The sequence below is a fragment of the Triturus cristatus genome, chromosome 1_1, assembly GCF_964204655.1.
Source record: "Triturus cristatus chromosome 1_1, aTriCri1.1, whole genome shotgun sequence".
Lineage (NCBI taxonomy): Eukaryota > Metazoa > Chordata > Amphibia > Caudata > Salamandridae > Triturus > Triturus cristatus.
In genome coordinates, this window is record NC_140579.1 from 81,662,983 (window position 1) to 81,681,790 (window position 18,808).

Sequence of the window (18,808 nt, forward strand, 5' to 3'; positions counted from 1 at the left end):
GTGATAGCACTTTGGAAATAACAAAAGTCTGTCCTTGGAACATACCAAATGTGGCTGTGCCGAGTTAGCAGGTTACAGCACCCACTGTGGATGTCCACGGGACAGGAGTGAACACAGCGGAAAGGTTGCATTCCTTCCAGTACTCATCTTATTTCATGAATAATGGAAGGCTGGAAAAGTAAGTTAGCCTGGTCAGAATTGTAACTTGAGACAAGCAGCTCACAGGGAATGTCTACATCAAGTACTAAACATGGTGTCATGTTGTCTCATTGTAACACTGTGCAATGCGGAATGGTCAATGGGTCTTCGCTGCATCTGTCATTCCGCATAAAACGGACAGGCTTTCTGTGTGTGCGCCATAAGAGCACACCGGACAGACCATTTCTATTTCCTTGATGGATCTCACAGTTCCCTTTTGCCTCGGATACAAAGGGTGAGGGGGACATGCTTGACGGACCACCGGGTCTGTGCTCATAGCGCTGCTAAGCAGGTCAGGATTTGGGTATGCCTGTATGGATTGTAACAAAGACTAAAAGGGCCACAAGTCAGGGGGCATAGACATGATATGGTTACTAAAGGGAATCCTCCATTGCTCCCCTCAAAGGCACTCACCCTGCTTCCATGGCTTGCCAAGCCAGGACACGACCGTAGCCCCGGAAGGCAGAGGCTCGTCGATGCCCTCCCAGTAGACGCCGCCTTCACTGGTCTCTGCCACATTGGTGAAGATCGTGTTCTTCTGCATGGTCCTCATGGCATTGGGATTAGTCTTCATGGAGGTACCTGGCGCTACGCCAAAGAAGCCATTTTCAGGGTTGATGGCTCGGAGGCGCCCTGCAGAGGAGACAGAAACAAAGGGTTAGGGGGAGATGAAAGGGGGAGCCTCAGGGAAGGAAATGCAGATGTGTCGAACGAGTGAGTCGAGAGAGAGAAGTGAGAGGAGGTTTCACACATGAAGCTAGCAGAAGAGAGCCGCTTGTAGGAAGGATGGTCACCTTCAGCGTCAAACTTCATCCACGCAATGTCATCCCCAACACACTCCACTTTCCAGCCAGGCAGGGAGGGGCTCATCATGGCCAGGTTGGTTTTCCCGCAGGCACTGGGGAAAGCTGCTGCAATGTACTTCTTCCGTCCCTGCGGATTCGTGATTCCTAAAATCTGGAAGAAGTTGGTGAGAAAGACATTTATGAAAATATGAAGCCAATCCATCTTTCTATGCCCAGCTCTGCCAGTCATTCTTCACTTCGGTCTTACTCTGCAGTTTTACTCTGCTCACTAGCGCGTGATTAACCCATCATCGCTTAGCCTTGAGCATCCTATGACCATCTCCCATGCCTCCCTTCTCTGGCCCTTTTCCCCCTCTCACATTTTTGCTGTACTTACCAACATGTGCTCAGCCAGCCAGCCCTCATCTTTGGCAATGCGGGACGCAATGCGCAGTGCGAAGCATTTCTTGCCGAGCAGAGAGTTGCCGCCGTAACCGCTGCCAAAGGAGAAGATCTCCCTCCGATCTGGCACGTGGGCAATCAGGGTGCTCTCGGGATTACAAGGCCAGCCATTGGTAAGCGGTGCTTTGTGGGAGGCAAGGGGACCCATATGCATGAATGTCAAAAGTACAGTCTGACCAGGCTGAAAGAACGAAGCTTATGCCCACATGTCATGCCCTCATACCCCCATACTAGCGCTTGTTCACACTAAAGAAACTCCTCCCCAGCGATGCTGGTCAGTGGTGGAACTCTTCAAACTTGTCCCCTTGAACCCCCACTCTGGAGACACTCCAATACCAGTCGCAAGCAAATGTCTCCACCCAGCTATGGGATACAACTTATTCCACCCTCCAGCCATTCCCAACCAACCATTCAATACAACACTCCCATCGGCCACTCCACACCCTGTAATACTAAACAAGACACTCAAATACAATCCAAGTGACACAATACTCCACAGCCCCCACAGTCGTGTAACACTTCACACAGCCAGTTTCTTGATAATCCACTGCTCTCCCCAAAACTACACAACAAGCCACACTGCTTCTTCTGTCCATAATCAGGAAAAAACCCAACTCAACATATCAAGGAACACGCTACGTTGGACGGATGGGAGATACGCTACTACTTCTTAGTGAACCTCTGGCTCTCCGGAGATGGGAGATACGCTACCACTTCTTAGTGGACCTCTGGCTCTCCGGACTGGAGCTCCATCTCAGATGGCTATGAAGCTACTTAGTTACCTCGCAATGGCAGGGGTCGTCCCACGGAGTGTAGGCACTTCACAAACTCCTCATCCCCAAGAGTGGCCAGCACACGGGACCCCATCCGTGTCATTATTTTCATACTGGCAACGACGTATGGCGAGTCTGTGACCTGGACTCCGATCTTAGAGAGGGGAGATCCAATAGGACCCATGCTGTACGGAATCACATACATGGTGCGACCTATGGGGCAGACATGATACAATGCAAGGAGCATTACCATACATGGGGATAAGGTTATAATCAGGTAGATTGGAGACAGCGTTTCACTGGTGTGAGAAAAAGAAAGATTAAAAAGTAGGGTGTTATTAAAAATGGAAAGAAAACATAAGGGAGTCAGAGGTAAACTCGAGACAAAATAATCTCCCTGTGATCGACGGTCACAGATGTTCTTATTACAACGAATTTGTTCTAATTTCATAATTCGCTTGGAAAAAGCAAATGATATCATATGTAGTATGCAGCATTTAATGATAGGTTACTAGAGGCATCACTTTTAATCCACGAGCACCACTGGCACATGGCTTTTCCTGTCCTCCCTCAATAACAAAGTGAGATGATGGGCAGTATGTGGAGTGGTAAAAGGCTTTTGCCATTTTTCAGCTCAACGTGGATGGCACCAACTAATTCTATGCTTAAAGACTTTCCTGCAAAAATGGCAAAAGACCGTCAATGTTCAAGCTCGGCGTAGATGGCACTATGCTACTCTTATGCTTACAAACTCTGCTGGGAAAAAAGGCATTTGAGGCGAGTAGTTTGAGAGTGTTCCATATGAAGGAGCTGCACTCCACCTAAAACCTGGAACTACTCCGGGTTCCTATTGTGTGTGTGCATAATCCATGGGGCACTCCAAGCCTGTAAAATGGCTGGGTATGGATAAGATCAGAAAATGCGCCTTTTTTATAAATAAATACACAAAGGGAGTGGGTTAGAGAAGCATTGAAACAAGGGAGATGTATGTCGGTCAGAGAACATGTGTCAGGTAAACATGAAGAAGGAGCTACACAACAACAAACCCCTGTGGCTGTCCTTCTGCTTCAGCTTTTTATGTTAGAAAATGGGTGGACCTCGTATGTTGTTCTCCATTAGTGAGTGGTCAGAACTATACAACGGCGGTGCCCATAAAGCTTGCATACCTTTCTTTATTTAAACGGTCTGAATTGAAGGAGTGAAATGGCAGATCATACGCGTTACTGAGATACTACAGCAAGGGACTCTGGAATCCCACTGTCACCGTGATACTCCTTGGTGACTTGGGGTGCCTGGAGTACATGTAGTTCGGGTACTTCAGTGGTGTGTCCATATGTTATAGAGGTTAGTGCCTGTAGTTAGGATTAGGTAAGGGTTTCCGGTTAAAGGCATGTTTTGCTTTCTTAATGAATCTGACATCAGTCAACAAATCTGGGCTTAAATGTGTTCCACTTTGGTTCTTTATGACAAGCTGGGTGCAGATCTGTTTATTGAGGGCCAAAACTAAAACTGATATTTCGAATTTCAACTCCCCTAGGTACAGGTCACACGGATAAACAGAATTACACCAAACTTGCCATGCAAATGGAACTTTACTCAAGGGAGTAAGTGCATTTGTTTAGTGTGGTGTAAACCCGGTCAGTAGTTTGAGAAATTAGAATTTAAAAAGTGTTCCAGTCTAGACTTGAAGAGGTAAAATTTTAGCGATATCAATCATTAATTTACGAACCCTCCACGCATTCAGAAATCCATGGGCGGGGGGGGGGGGGAAGAGAAGAGAGAGAGAGAGAGAGAGAGAGAGAGAGAGAGAGAGAAAGGAGAGAGAGAGAAGAGAGAAAAGGAAAGAGAGAGAGAGAAGGAGAGAGAGAGAGAGAAGGAGAGAGAGAGAGAAGGAGAGAGAGAGAGAGAGAGAGAGAGAAGGAGAGAGAGAGAGAAGGAGAGAGAGAGAGAGAAGAGAGAGAAGGAGAGAGAGAGAGAGAGAGAGAGAGAAGAGAGAGAGAGAAAAGAGAGAGAGAGAGAGAGAGAGAGAGAGAGGGAGAGAGAGAAGAGAGAGAAGGAGAGAGAGAGAGAGAAGGAGAGAGAGAGAGAGAGAAGGAGAGAGAGAGAGAAGGAGAGAGAGAGAGAGAGAGAGAGAGAGAGAGAGTAAAAGAAGAAGAATAAAAAGAATTATTATTATTATTGTTATTGTGTTGTCGCTGCTATTACCCAACACGGAGCACCAAACAAAGAAAAAAGATACATACGGGAACAGGGTGAAGCTACCCTAAAGCACGTGAGGGCCCCCAAAGGAACCCCATCAAAAAAATGGATATATATATATATTTTTTTTTTAAACATGGTGAGACTCAGAAATCATGTGCTGGATTTGTGAATTCTAGAGCCTCCCAGAGTCCAAAGGTTTGCAAAATCCTCAAATGAAAAAAAGAAGAATGGATGATGCAGCTGGAGGTGCCACACGCGAGGTTTGGCACTCGGCCCTGCGGTCAACAATGATGCACAGGCTGGAGGCCGCGGTTGGCAGCCTGCAGTGGGTTGGCGAAGGAACTAGCAAACGGCCAGACCCTGATCCCAAGCCATGTCTGTGGCCAGTGCTACCCCCACCCCCCCAGAGGTACTGTCGAAGGCCCCCTGTGAAGCAGGAATTGGCTTCCCATAGTGGGTTTGGCCACATGCCAGGCCTTAGCCCTATGTGCCAGCCCTCACTGGGCAGGGCGTCTGCAGCAGGGACTGGCTGTCAATAGAAGATTGGGGGCAAGGAGCAGTTTCAGACGATTTCAAAAAACTGAAATTCACTGAAAAACCAAAGGTTAAAAAAGTAAAGCTATGGTTACCAGTGCATAATTTTGTAAGTTAGTTCACCTAACCATAACTGGCCATTTTCAGTAATTTGTGTTTGGGTTTTAGAATCATAACTGCACTTTAAATGTGATTTTTTCAATGAATTTCAGAGGTGTTTTTTAAAACACATTTTAAGGTCGTATTACCAAGGCTAACTATAACTTGAATTTAACCTTTCGCTGTTTTCCACTCAATATATATATATTATCCTCTAAACAAATTGGTGTTAGAAGGAAGTTAAGGTTGACTAATATTTCAAAAAGTGGCTATACCATAAAACAAATGTGGTCTGAAACTCACAGGTTGAGATGGTGCTTCCACCTGGCGATCCAACTGACCCTGCGCTAAGTCAACAGCACGAGTGAAAAATGATTTTGCCCCCCCCACCCCCCTTTGAAACTTCTGAATTTTGTGACTAATCTGCATGAAAGTCGTCACGCACTTAGATGTATTCTAAATTATTGTCATTGCCAACTTTGGTAGAGATTAGTCAAAAGGGGAAAGTTATTAAGGATTCAAACATCCATTTTCCAATGGCGTGAGATAGAAAGAAAGTCATTAAAACAAGGGGTAAGAGAAAGAGTGTTAGAATAAGGGATGGAGAGGGCATTCTAATAGGGGAAGGATTGAAAGAGCACTTTTAGAATGAGGGAAGGGAAACTTGCAACCAAAAATAGACAGCTGTCAGAAAGCAGGGGGAAAAAAGTAGGTTCCTCTCACATCCAACTTACCCTTCATGCACCCTGGGAACCGTGCACCAGCCGCCCGCTCAAAGTCCTCAGGAGACATCCAGTTGCCCAGCTGACCCTTGGCACCACCAACAGGAATGGGCACAGTGTCCCGCTGATTTTCGGTCACAATCACAGTCTTTGATTCCACTCGTGCCACATCCTTAGGATCCGTCCTGGTCAGCCAGCTACAAGAAGAGCAACAATGCCGGCATGATTAATATAAAAGATACGCCCCAAATAATGACTTTAACCCCAATAGAAATGAAGAACAGTGGACGTGGTGTGTCGGCTACCAGAAGAGCAGTTTACTTATGTGTTACAAGGGTAGGTGTCCAGATAGGCTCTGAATGGCCACCTTAAAGAGGACTACTCAATCCTGATTGGCTGGCCACAACCTGAGCAATAAGCTATGGCAGCCATTACAGGACTCTGGAACATGGTCCCTGCATCCTGAAAACAAATGAAAAAACATATAAGAGGCAGGCAGGGTGAGTTCAACCGGACACCAATAGGCATGTGGGGGAGGGACTCTCCAAAGAGTCCCCTTCCCCATGACTGGCTGGCCACAACCTGAGCAATAAGCTATGGCAGCCAATACAGGACTCTGGAACATGGTCCCTGCATCCTGAAAACAAATGAAAAAACATATAAGAGGCAGGCAGGGTGAGTTCAACCTGGCACCAATAGGCATGTGGGGGAGGGACTCTCCAAAGAGGCCCCTTCCCCATGACTGGCTGGCCACAACCTGAGCAATAAGCTATGGCAGCCAATACAGGACTCTGGAACATGGTCCCTGCATCCTGAAAACAAATGAAAAAACATATAAGAGGCAGGCAGGGTGAGTTCAGCCGGACACCAATAGGCATGTGGGGGAGGGACTCTCCAAAGAGGCCCCTTCCCTATGACTGGCTAGCCACAACCTGAGCAATAAGCTATGGCAGCCATTACAGGACTCTGGAACATGGTCCCTGCATCCTGAAAACAAATGAAAAAACATATAAGAGGCAGGCAGGGTGAGTTCAACCTGACACCAATAGGCATGTGGGGGAGGGACTCTCCAAAGAGGCCCCTTCCCCATGACTGGCTGGCCACAACCTGAGCAATAAGCTATGGCAGCCATTACAGGACTCTGGAACATGGTCCCTGCATCCTGAAAACAAATGAAAAAACATATAAGAGGCAGGCAGGGTGAGTTCAACCTGACACCAATAGGCATGTGGGGGAGGGACTCTCCAAAGAGGCCCCTTCCCTATGACTGGCTGGCCACAACCTGAGCAATAAGCTATGGCAGCCATTACAGGACTCTGGAACATGGTCCCTGCATCCTGAAAACAAATGAAAAAACATATAAGAGGCAGGCAGGGTGAGTTCAACCTGACACCAATAGGCATGTGGGGGAGGGACTCTCCAAAGAGGCCCCTTCCCTATGACTGGCTGGCCACAACCTGAGCAATAAGCTATGGCAGCCATTACAGGACTCTGGAACATGGTCCCTGCATCCTGAAAACAAATGAAAAAACATATAAGAGGCAGGCAGGGTGAGTTCAACCTGACACCAATAGGCATGTGGGGGAGGGACTCTCCAAAGAGGCCCCTTCCCCATGACTGGCTGGCCACAACCTGAGCAATAAGCTATGGCAGCCATTACAGGACTCTGGAACATGGTCCCTGCATCCTGAAAACAAATGAAAAAACATATAAGAGGCAGGCAGGGTGAGTTCAACCTGACACCAATAGGCATGTGGGGGAGGGACTCTCCAAAGAGGCCCCTTCCCTATGACTGGCTGGCCACAACCTGAGCAATAAGCTATGGCAGCCATTACAGGACTCTGGAACATGGTCCCTGCATCCTGAAAACAAATGAAAAAACATATAAGAGGCAGGCAGGGTGAGTTCAACCTGACACCAATAGGCATGTGGGGGAGGGACTCTCCAAAGAGGCCCCTTCCCTATGACTGGCTGGCCACAACCTGAGCAATAAGCTATGGCAGCCATTACAGGACTCTGGAACATGGTCCCTGCATCCTGAAAACAAATGAAAAAACATATAAGAGGCAGGCAGGGTGAGTTCAACCTGACACCAATAGGCATGTGGGGGAGGGACTCTCCAAAGAGGCCCCTTCCCTATGACTGGCTGGCCACAACATGAGCAATAAGCTATGGCAGCCATTACAGGACTCTGGAACATGGTCCCTGCATCCTGAAAACAAATGAAAAAACATATAAGAGGCAGGCAGGGTGAGTTCAACCGGACACCAATAGGCATGTGGGGGAGGGACTCTCCAGAGAGGCCCCTTCCCCATGACTGGCTAGCCACAACATGGACAGTCATTATAGATGATGTGGGCATGTTCCCTTTTGAAATGCATTGTAGTAAATGCCAGGTTTTGAGGGTCATAAAAAGGAGCACATATAAAGGGCGATAACGGCTTTTAGTTCGAATATAAATCTGTTGAGTGTACCATACTCATTGTAAGATTTGTGGTGTGTTCTACAGTGATGTTATCATGAGAAAAACGCTGACCTTCTGCTGAGATTTGATGAACCATGTTTGAAAAAAAAAGTGTTTTCTCTTATGATTTTCTCATAGAGATTATGGAAGGTGCTCCAGGAGGCAACACTTTTTCTATATTCACACTATCTTCCTTAGCCATCGGAGTACAAAGTTTGATGTTCGGAGTAAAACATATACTTTCAGCAGCAGCCTGTCAGTTCTCTCCCCTGCGTTCTGCGAATCTTTCCAAGGGGTTCTATTGAACAACTAGAGCAGTAACATTTCTATGTATGACAAAACCATAGCACACTTTAAGCCATCTTCAAGGAATTCAAGCTGGAAAACCTAAAGAATTTCCTTTAAAAATTACCAAAATTATGGGGTGTTCTTTTTGTCATAGAAATGATGGCTACAGTGCTAGAAAGCTAAAATGAGGAAAGGACAGATTTTCTAGGAGTTCTCAAAGGTTCCGTATCTATTTCAGTAAAATATTCGGACGCGCAGACTGGAGCATGCTATTTCAACACAAGTCTGTCAGTAAACTCTGTTGTGGTCAACTGCAGCTTTACCACAAAGTTTAAATGAGCAACAAGAGTGCTAACATTCTGTATTTAGGATAAAAGTGTGGCACACCTGAGCTCCATCTTGATGGAATCAAAACTAGAGAATACAGCAGTAAATTTTAAAAAAAAGTTTTTTTGTTATAGTAATTATGGTCAGTGCTCTAGACAGCTAAAATTAGATCACAATCTCTGTGTGGTCTTAAATATCTTCCTCGTCCATTTTAGTAAAACATTCTGACATGCAGAGTGAAACATGCACTTCCAACACCAGCAGCAGTGTGTCAGTTAACTCCAGTGGCGGCTGGTGAAGTTTGAGAGTGGCGAGGCTGGACTGCACACGGGAGGGGAAGGGATGAGGGGGAGGCAGCTTTGGGGTTCACTTTAGGGGGGTCAGCATTTTTTGGGAGGCCGGGCGCCATTCCCCATGCAAATCTTTTCAATTAATTGCATTTCTCACTCTTTCATCTGCATAGCCAGCAAAGTATGTGGCTAACCGAACAATTATGGGGCACCATATTTCTTAAATTTGCATTGCGGAGTTCATTTTGTGCGATTTAAAACTGTAAGCCACACAGAAAAATAAAGGTTAAAATGCATTAAGTGATTAAGAAAACTTGAATGCAATATGGTATAATATCGGTAAATGTAGAGAATTAATAGTTACGTTTCCTTGCCAGCAGGAACACCGAAAACACTTGGCTGCTTCTCTTAAATCGCATTTATAGAGACTGTGTGGTGTGTGATGGAAATCATGTGCAACTTCTGTCCTGCAACAAATTCATTTATTGAGAGATGCTGTGGCGGGGCTGCAGACCGGCGCAGACTTCATAAACAGTGTGCCCCTATGTGGAGGAGCCTACATCATACACTTAATTTCTCTGGCATACTGATACAGCGATTGGCAATGAAATCTTAGACCACTGCACTGGATTAATATTAGGCGAGTCGTACTTGCAGGGACGAATTGATCATTATTAGACTTAAAGTTAGAATCAAATTTAACAGAGTCCGAGCATCAAAAATAAAATGAGGGTCATCTGGGAGCTGCAGTGTCTGCTGGTATCCCTGGGCTCTGCATGATCTCGGTGTCTGGACGGAGTCTATTTGTGGTGGCAGCCGGGCGAGGATAGACCGCGCACCCTCAGAGCAGAAGCCACATGAATTTTCTGTAGCACAGGAGATGATGCGGGTAGTTTTCCTCATAGCCAAAAACGGACACTCATGAGTCCAGCGGGCACGGTAGACAACAGAGCCGTCGTATTGTGTGTCATTAAGCATATGGCTCGCGTGAACACCTTTACCGCATACAATGCCCTGCTGCATTGCCCAACAACTGCTCTTGAATAGGAGCTGATTTGCAGCCAGTGTCATCTCGGTGCGAGGCAGAGGCCCCCCTGACCTCCCACCTCCACTGCCTCGTCTTTTACGGAGAGGGCGGCAGAGGGTTTGCACCTCGCAGTCCATGAGCTCATTTCATTACAGCTGAAAACAAATACTGGGAGAGTTCGTCTAGCAAGTCATTCGCTCAATAAAGACTCTAGAGTAACACATCGCGCAATAAACAGACCACACCGTGTCTTTAGCGTAAAAGGCCATTTATTAGGACCAGGCTGCACAACATTAACAATACCAAAACATTATATGAATAAACTTTCCCCCAACACTCTACCATCCTTCACTCCTTTCACCCACTCCACACTCCCCTTTTGTACCACTCCATGCCCCTTCCGTTCCTCACCATTCCACAAACCTCCTTGCATCCTCCCGGCTCTCCTCGGCCATTTCACTCACGCCTCCAATACCCCCACCTCGTTCACTCTTCCCCCCCCCCGAGGGATGGGTGTGCCCGCTAATGACTCCCCCCACCCCTCCAAAGTACCGCCACCCCGCAGCCTGTCCTAAACTGGCACGCTGTAGCCAACCCTGTAAACCCAACCCTCAACTGCAGGGCGGGTGGGTGGCCTTTTCTAAACCCTCCCGATGGTGCCGAGCGCAGGAAGAGGAAGTCGCCTTCCTCCCCTGCGCTCATATACCCACCCCCTAACTCCACCCCTTGACCCTACCTGGTCCTACCCTCGCGCGAATGACCCCGGGGGAAGACTAGTCTGCGACTCTGCTTCCCCCGGGGCCCGGCATCGCGCAATAAACAGACCACACCGTGTCTTTAGCGTAAAAGGCCATTTATTAGGACCAGGCTGCACAACATTAACAATACCAAAACATTATATGAATAAACTTTCCCCCAACACTCTACCATCCTTCACTCCTTTCACCCACTCCACACTCCCCTTTTGTACCACTCCATGCCCCTTCCGTTCCTCACCATTCCACAAACCTCCTTGCATCCTCCCGGCTCTCCTCGGCCATTTCACTCACGCCTCCAATACCCCCACCTCGTTCACTCTTCCCCCCCCCCGAGGGATGGGTGTGCCCGCTAATGACTCCCCCCACCCCTCCAAAGTACCGCCAACCAGGTAGCCCCCTGTAGGGCGGGTACCTGCCCCACCCCCTAGGCCAGGACCCCTCACACATCCCTGCGACACCAGATTGCCTCATTCCAGAGCTTGCTGACCACATCCCTCATTTCCATCATATAATAGGCGTTCCCCAATCGAGACAGATGCACCCCGTCATCCCTAAATAGCAGTGGTTCCTCCAGTCGTAGTCCCGGGTGACTGATCACCTTGACGTCCTTCTCCCCACAAAAAACGCGCATTGCTCTGTTCAATTTTCGACGCGCTTTCTCAATTGCCCCATGCTTAACAGCTCCCCTCCAGATCCTCCTCGGAACAAACTCTGTCCATGCAATGCAAGCCCCCGCCAGTCTGTGCTTAAGTACTTCCAAGTCTCTCTGCATCAGCTGTAAGAGCGCCAAACCCGACAGCCGAACCAAGTCATTTTCCCCCAAGTGTATAATCAACAGATCCGGGCAACCCTTCTGTGGGACCATCTTCGCGAGCCAGGGCAGTAGTGCCCCCCATCGCATTCCCCCTTTACCCCACCAGTGCACTTCGTGAAGTTGTCCTCTGAGTCCCAGGTTACGGCCGTACACCTGTTGCTCCGCATATTTCGACGCCCAGTGCACAAAAGAATGCCCCACGATCCATGTGACCGTCTTGGCCCCAGGGCCTCCCACGCAACCTAAGAGAGAAACAGAGGTGAGAGACGCACCAAGAATGCCAAACCCCGCTCCATCCAACCCCCCACACCCAGCACCCCGCCCCGTCACTTTCGCACGTAACGCTCACAACACCTTGACCTCCACCTCCCAATCTGTCGGATCCTATCCCAGGACCACCCCAGCCGAGCAGCCGCTGTCGCCGCCCCAATCCGGAAGGAGTGAGTTCCAAAACCCGCCGGCTCCAAACCCACACGCACCAACGCCATGCGCAACACCGCCAACAACTGGCCAGCCGTCACTCGTGCCCCAGACATGTGACAAAATATTTCCCCTACCCCAAGCTGCCGCACCCTCACAAAAGCCTGCCACTCAGCCACCGGGCACACACCCCCTCCCTGATTCTCATTCAGCCAAACCCACTTACCCCGGCCCAACTGGTCTGTCTTCGACCGACCGAGCCAAATCCCCAGGCGCCCCGCATCCAATCTGACGTCCTCATACCTCCGCCCCTCCCCAGCCCGCGTGCCCAGCAACTCAGACACCCGGAATGCCCCAAAAAACATCCAGACCATGCACAAGCGAAAAACCCGAACCTCAAACTCATCATAGCAACAGAGCGGCAACGCCGCAACCAACCGAACCAACACCTCAAACGTTATGGCCTCCCGCGGCACAGAGCCCCCAACCCGCTCCCTACCCCAACCCCGCAACACCCTACTAACAATCACACCTTTCGTAGGGTCAAAACCAAAAAACAGACAGCAATAAAAGGACACCCCTGCCAGCTTTCCTGAAATGGTTGCCGCCGACAACCCCTTATCCATACAGTGCAGCACAAACTGTAACACTCCACGCTCCACCCCCACCTGTCCCCCAGCCTCAGAAACCCCGCTCCAACCCATAAAGGCGACAAACTCTGCCCACGCCCGTCTGTAGGTCCGCCTGGTGGTAACAGCAACAGAATTTTCCACTAGGTCAACCACCCTCACTCCCCTAGGGCCCAAATGCCATCCGGCAGCCCCGTCTTGCACAGATCCGCTCCAGGTGCCAGTCGCCGGAATCGCTGCCACTGCGAACGAGACAAAGCATCCGCAATGTCATTATTCGCCCCTGGCACATGCTTGGCTCGAAAAGTCACATTCAGCCGCAAACACTTCAGCATGAAACTCCTCAACAAGCGCAACACCCTCAGGTCCCTTGCCCTCTGCCGGTTGACCAACTCGACCACCGTCATGTTGTCCACATGGAACAACACCGCCCTGTTTTGAAACTCAGAACCCCACACTTCCAGTGCCACCAACAAAGGAAAGAATTCCAAAAAGGCAATGCTCCTCCCCTGCTTCCTCCAGTGTTCCGGCCAGGTCTCTGCACACCACCTCCCGTCCCAGAAAATGCCAAAGCCATCCGCCCCAGCTGCATCCGAGTAAATTTGGATTTGCCAAACCGTGTTTTCCTCCACAAAGTCCAATGAGACCCCATTGAAATCCATCAAGAACAGCAACCACGTCCGCAGATCCGCCCTCACTCCCATGGAGATCCTGACCCTGTGGTGTGGAAGCACTGCCCCCGACATGGCCATGCCGAGCCGTCGGCAGAACGTCCGCCCCGCCCTGACTACCCGGCACGCAAAGTTCAAGAACCCCAGCAGCCTCTGGACCGCCCGCAGCGCAATCCGTTTCTCACCAATCGCCCACTGGAGGCACTCCTGAATTTCCTCTACCTTCGCGGCCGGGAGCCTCGCTGTCCATTGTATGGAATCCAGCTCAATGCCCAAGAATGTCAAAACGCAAGCCGGCCCACTCGTCTTTTCGGGCGCCAACGGAACCCCAAATCCCTCCGCCAACTCCTGGAACCCTGACAGAGCCCTGCCACAGTCCCCCGAACCTGCCTTCCCCAGAAAGAGGAAATCATCCAGATAGTGCGTGACATCCCGGTGCCCAGTTCGCTGCGTGAAGGCCCACTGCAGGAAGGTGCTAAACATCTCGAACAAGGCGCAAGAAATCGCACACCCCATGGGCAAGACTTTGTCCATGAAGATGGCCCCCCCGAACTGCATCCCGAGGAGCGCAAAATCCGCCGGGTGAATAGGCAGCAAGCGGAAAGCCGACTTCACGTCACATTTCGCCAATTCCGCCCCCGGCCCACACACCCGCACAAGGCGGATCGCATCGTCCACCGACGCATACAGCACCCGGGAATCCTCCTCCGCGATGAAGTCGTTCACTGACTGCCCCTCTGGCCACGATAGGTGATGAATCATCCGAAACTCACCCTCCTCCTTTTTGGGCACCACCCCCAGTGGAGAAACGATCAAATCCTCCATCGGCCAGTCATAAAAGGGGCCCGCAATCCTCCCTTCCTCCACCTCCTTCAAGAGTTTAGCCGCCACCACCCCCGGCAATTCCTTCGCTGACTTGAGGTTGTCGGCCCATCTCCGTGATCTGGGACCTTGATACCCGACCCGAAAACCATCCGTAAAGCCCCACTGAATCTTTAAGGCGGCCTCCCTGTCCGGGTAGAGGGAGAGCCACGGGGCCATCTCCTCCACCCTAACCGGTGTAGGGGCCCTTCTGTCCAGGCTGCCCCTTCCCCTTGGCATTCCGCCATTGTTCGGAAGGAGTGGTGAGTGTAAGGCATTGCGTAAGGGGGTGCTTCCCCCCGCACTTAGAGCACTCGTGCTTGAACTTGCACGGGTACCTGGAACAATACCCCCTATTGTAACTCCAACAGGCCCCGGTATTGTAAGTGCCGGGCTTGCTAGACTGTCCGGCCCCACCTGTGGGTGCTGTGGTCCCCCCCGCCCCAGTATGGGCGGGACGCGACTGAAAAGACCGATACGAGACCGGCAAACCACTCGCCGTGTGAGTTGATGCGGATGAATGCGTAGACGCCATCCATTGCATCCACAATTCCTGGTCCACCTCACCCCAGTGCTTCTCGGGGTTCGCACTGACCCGCGCCCTGAACTCCTCATCGTAACTCAACCACGCGAAACCCCCAAACTGCATCTGAGCCTTCCTGATGATATCCATGTATTTCAGCAATGCGATTGCCCTATCGGGATGTTTCTCGCAATAGATACTCGCGTAAATGAGAAAGGCAGAGGTCCAATTCTCCATATTCACCGGCACCCGCGGCCGCCTAGTCAGCTCCCACTCTTCCTCCTTGGAGCCCTCTTTGGCCTGCACCTCCCTATGCAATAATTTAAATACGTCCACGTACTCATGCTTCCAGATCTTCCCCTTTATTTTGTCGGACAAGTGCGACCCCAACGGCATAGCCAGGCCCATGTAGGGCAGTTTTTTGGGGAGCTTACTCCCCGACGCCTCCTCCTTACCCCCATCCTTCTCTGTCTGCACCCCCGCCGACGCCACCGCCTTGCCCCCAACCGCTTTGTCCTCACTCGGGAGCCCACCCTTGGGAGCCTCCACCACCTCCCGCACAGAGCCGTCTCCCACCCCAACCGACCTACAAGCCTTCTTTCTTCCCCCATTGGGACCCCCGTCCCACACCGACCACCAAACCCGCTCACCTGTCAAAGTCGGCTGTCGCTCGCTGAGCCGTCCTCCGGAGGGGGTCGCCCGCCGCGTCTCTACCGTCTCCTTGTCCGCCGATCTCCGGGGGACCTGTAACACACCAACCTCTCTGTTGTCCTTGCCAGCGCCCGTCTCGTCACAGTCATCCCGCACTTCCCGTCCTCCAGCTCATCACTTTCTGCCTCATAATCCAACTCCACATCTGCCTCCACACCGCCAGGCACCCACAACACCTCTCTCGCCGCTCTCTTCACACCCTTGCCATTCAGTTCACCAGACATGCGTGACCCCTTCCCCCCCGCTGCCACTGCCCGTTCCCGCGCTGGAGGGATGGCCGCCGCGGACCGCCCTACTGCTTCTTGACGGCGGTAAGGGGCCGTCTTGCGCCCCACCGTACTCCCCTTAACTCTGCCGACAGCCGCCGGCTTGGATCCCCCCCGCCCCCCAGGTCGCTCAAACCTGGGCGGGCCCCGGCACCATCGGGCCTCAAAGCCGTCCTGGCCGTCCCTGCCTGCGTCCGCGGACCCCTGACAGCCCCCCCCACCCGCCCCCTCGCCCTCTCCGCCCTCCCCCGCTCCTCCTGCTCCGCCCACCGCTCCTCCTCCGACGTGGGCGACGGGGGCCCCTCCGCCTCGGCCTCCCACACCGCCCCCACCCACCTCTCCTGCTCTGCCCGCCGTGCCTCCTCAGCTTGCGCCCAAAGGCGCTGTTCCCGCAGCCTGTCCTCCCAAGTCCACGCGCACCAACCCGGAAGCCGTGGGGGGGGGCGGGTACCCAAAGACCCCCCTCCAAAATCCCCGAAGCAGGCTGACCAAGCCCCACCGGTGGCACGACCCCTCCGGGCGGAACCTCGGGGACCCCCCCTCCCGGCCGCCCCGCGCCGCCAGCCGACACACCAGGGGTCGAGGCCCGAGACCCCCCCGAAACAAATCCAGGGGCCCCTCAGCTTCCAAAGCCCCCCCCACTCCCTCTACACCAGCCAGAACGTCCACCGCCTCGCCCGCGGGCCCCAGCCCCCCAGCCCCCACCCCCACCACAACCTCCGCCACCTCGCCCCCCCCAGCCGCCACGAGCTCGTCCCCCGGCCCCCCCACTCCCCCACCCGCCCCACCCTCCACATCGCCGGCCCGCCCGGCCGCAGCCGCAATCACCAGGGGCCGCACCTCCGCGGCAAACGTCGACGCCACGCCCCCGTCCGCCTCGTGGGCCCGGAACGACAATTGAGGGAAACGAAGACGCGGAGGCAGGCTCCTGCGCCGTCCTCCGTGCGCCTGGCTAGCTCGGCCCGCACCCCGCCCCCTCCCCCGCAGACCCGAGAGACACAGAGGTGGCGGCAGCGGCGGCTCCTCCTGACACGCCAGTACCGCCGCCGCCACCCCCGCCGAGGCCGCCCGCGGAACCCTCTCATAGCCCACCCACGCCTCTCCCAGCACCCCGGGCCGCAGAAGATCCTCCCTCCCGGCCCGCCCCAGAACCAACAACGCCCGCCTCACCTCCTCAGAGGTCGCCGCACCGTTGCCTCCGTCACGCTCCATAACCGCGATGTCCACCGCACCCAGAAACCGCTGACACCACGAAAAACTCTTCCCAGGCCTAGCCCTACACTACTCTACACACACTCCCCTTTTCTAAACCCTCCCGATGGTGCAGAGCGCAGGAAGAGGAAGTCGCCTTCCTCCCCTGCGCTCATATACCCACCCCCTAACTCCACCCCTTGACCCTACCTGGTCCTACCCTCGCGCGAATGACCCCGGGGGAAGACTAGTCTGCGACTCTGCTTCCCCCGGGGCCCGGCATTCAGAGCAACATGATTTGTGCTATTGCTGTACTGAATTACAGTGAATCTAGCGCACCAGTGCTTGGACCAATACGTTCCCAGTTGTGTAGTATAAAGCGCTCCACATAGAGTGAGTTAAGATCCTTTGCCCCTATTCCAACTTTGCTTTACATAATCCTTCATGACTTTTCCTCTTCACTCGTTTTCAGAGGTGCAGGGTGGTGAATTAATTTGGGGTGTTTTCTGACAGGTGCTGGCGTGCTCTGCTCAATGTGCAAACAGGGTTGTTTCTTGAAAGGCCATTGCCTCTGAAAGGGCGCAGTGTTTTTCCGTGACCTAGAGAGGTGGTGTGCTAGCTCAGTAGGTTAATGCTCTTACGGCAGGCCTGTGAGATTCTTCAAATGCAGCATGGCTGACTCAACCTTTCATCCACCCAGTGTCAACAAAAAGAGTACGATTAATTATTGTAACCGTAACACCTTTTTTCCAAAGATTTGAGGCCCTGTTTAGATAGACCTGGATGAGAGATTGGGTATTTTTATTGTTCGTAGCACAAAACGGAAAACTGGATTAATTCAAGTTGACATTAACCCAAAAAGAACAACTTGAAGAAAATGAAGAAAATACTCGCTAAGCTTTTTTTTTTTTTTTTTTTTAAGCTTACCCCTCTTTGTGCCATGGCCCACGAGCAAAGTTGGGGGTGCACTAGGGAACCATCGGGGCCTTCAATTGTCGGGGAAGCTCAAGCTTCTAGGCGAGGCTGACACGAACCTGCAGTGCGCACCACCTTTTCTGCTCCTCAGCTCCAGGCCACCAGTGCAGGCCCAGTAACATAGAGACACTGAAGCTGGAGCTCAAAACATGGTGTCTGCATTAGGCCCGATTCTAGAGGGTGGGCACCCAAACATGAGCCTGGCCCACCAAACATGAGCCTTGGCCTTCACAGTGAATCTGCCACCCATGTACAACAATAAAAAATGTTTAGATAAATGGTGATTTATGATCCTGCTGGAGAGCAATCATTTGTCTGTTTGTAGTTTTTAAATGCAGATAAACTGAATTTTATGTGGATAGCTCAGTGGGTTAGTGCCTTTGTCACAGAGATCCCTGTGTTACTCGCAGTTCAGAAGTTGCAATCCTAACATAGAGCTGCATACAAACTTTGGCTTTTTTGTGTTGTGATATAGTTAGAACGTCCACCGTCTTTCATTATTCTAATGCTTCTAAAAAGAGTTTGGGCAGTTATACATTTTTATCAGTAAGGTCAACCCCCAACCACTGGAGGACTCTTTAAATCCTGAGTTTGTTCTTCTCCAGACCAAATCTTCGTAAAATGTATTGCCCACCAGCATGGATGACGCGATTCCTACACTTGTAATCCTCATTGCCTTATGTGACAGTCCCAGTAGAATTACTTATTTTCTCTGTAGAACGTGTGCGTGATGTAAAGTACTGTGACACCCTACACTGATATGAGTAGCGCTATACAACAAATGAAATGCATATGAGAAAGGGGCAACGGAGAGATGA

At 51.6% G+C, this 18,808-nt stretch overlaps 1 protein-coding gene across 3 annotated transcripts in view; it reads right to left on the reverse strand.

Annotated features, from left to right (window-relative positions):
* Positions 1–18,808, reverse strand: part of LOC146869511 (phosphoenolpyruvate carboxykinase [GTP], mitochondrial-like) — a 212,844-nt gene that overhangs the window by 112,825 nt on the left and 81,211 nt on the right. For all 3 annotated transcript variants that reach the window (XM_085603450.1, XM_085603442.1, XM_085603459.1), the window contains 5 exons: positions 5,788–5,972; positions 2,228–2,431; positions 1,381–1,568; positions 993–1,155; positions 613–831 (listed from right to left, as the gene is read on the reverse strand). In XM_085603450.1, the coding sequence (XP_085459576.1) occupies positions 613–831; positions 993–1,155; positions 1,381–1,568; positions 2,228–2,431; positions 5,788–5,972 (959 nt within the window). The remainder of the gene's footprint in view (positions 1–612; positions 832–992; positions 1,156–1,380; positions 1,569–2,227; positions 2,432–5,787; positions 5,973–18,808) is intronic.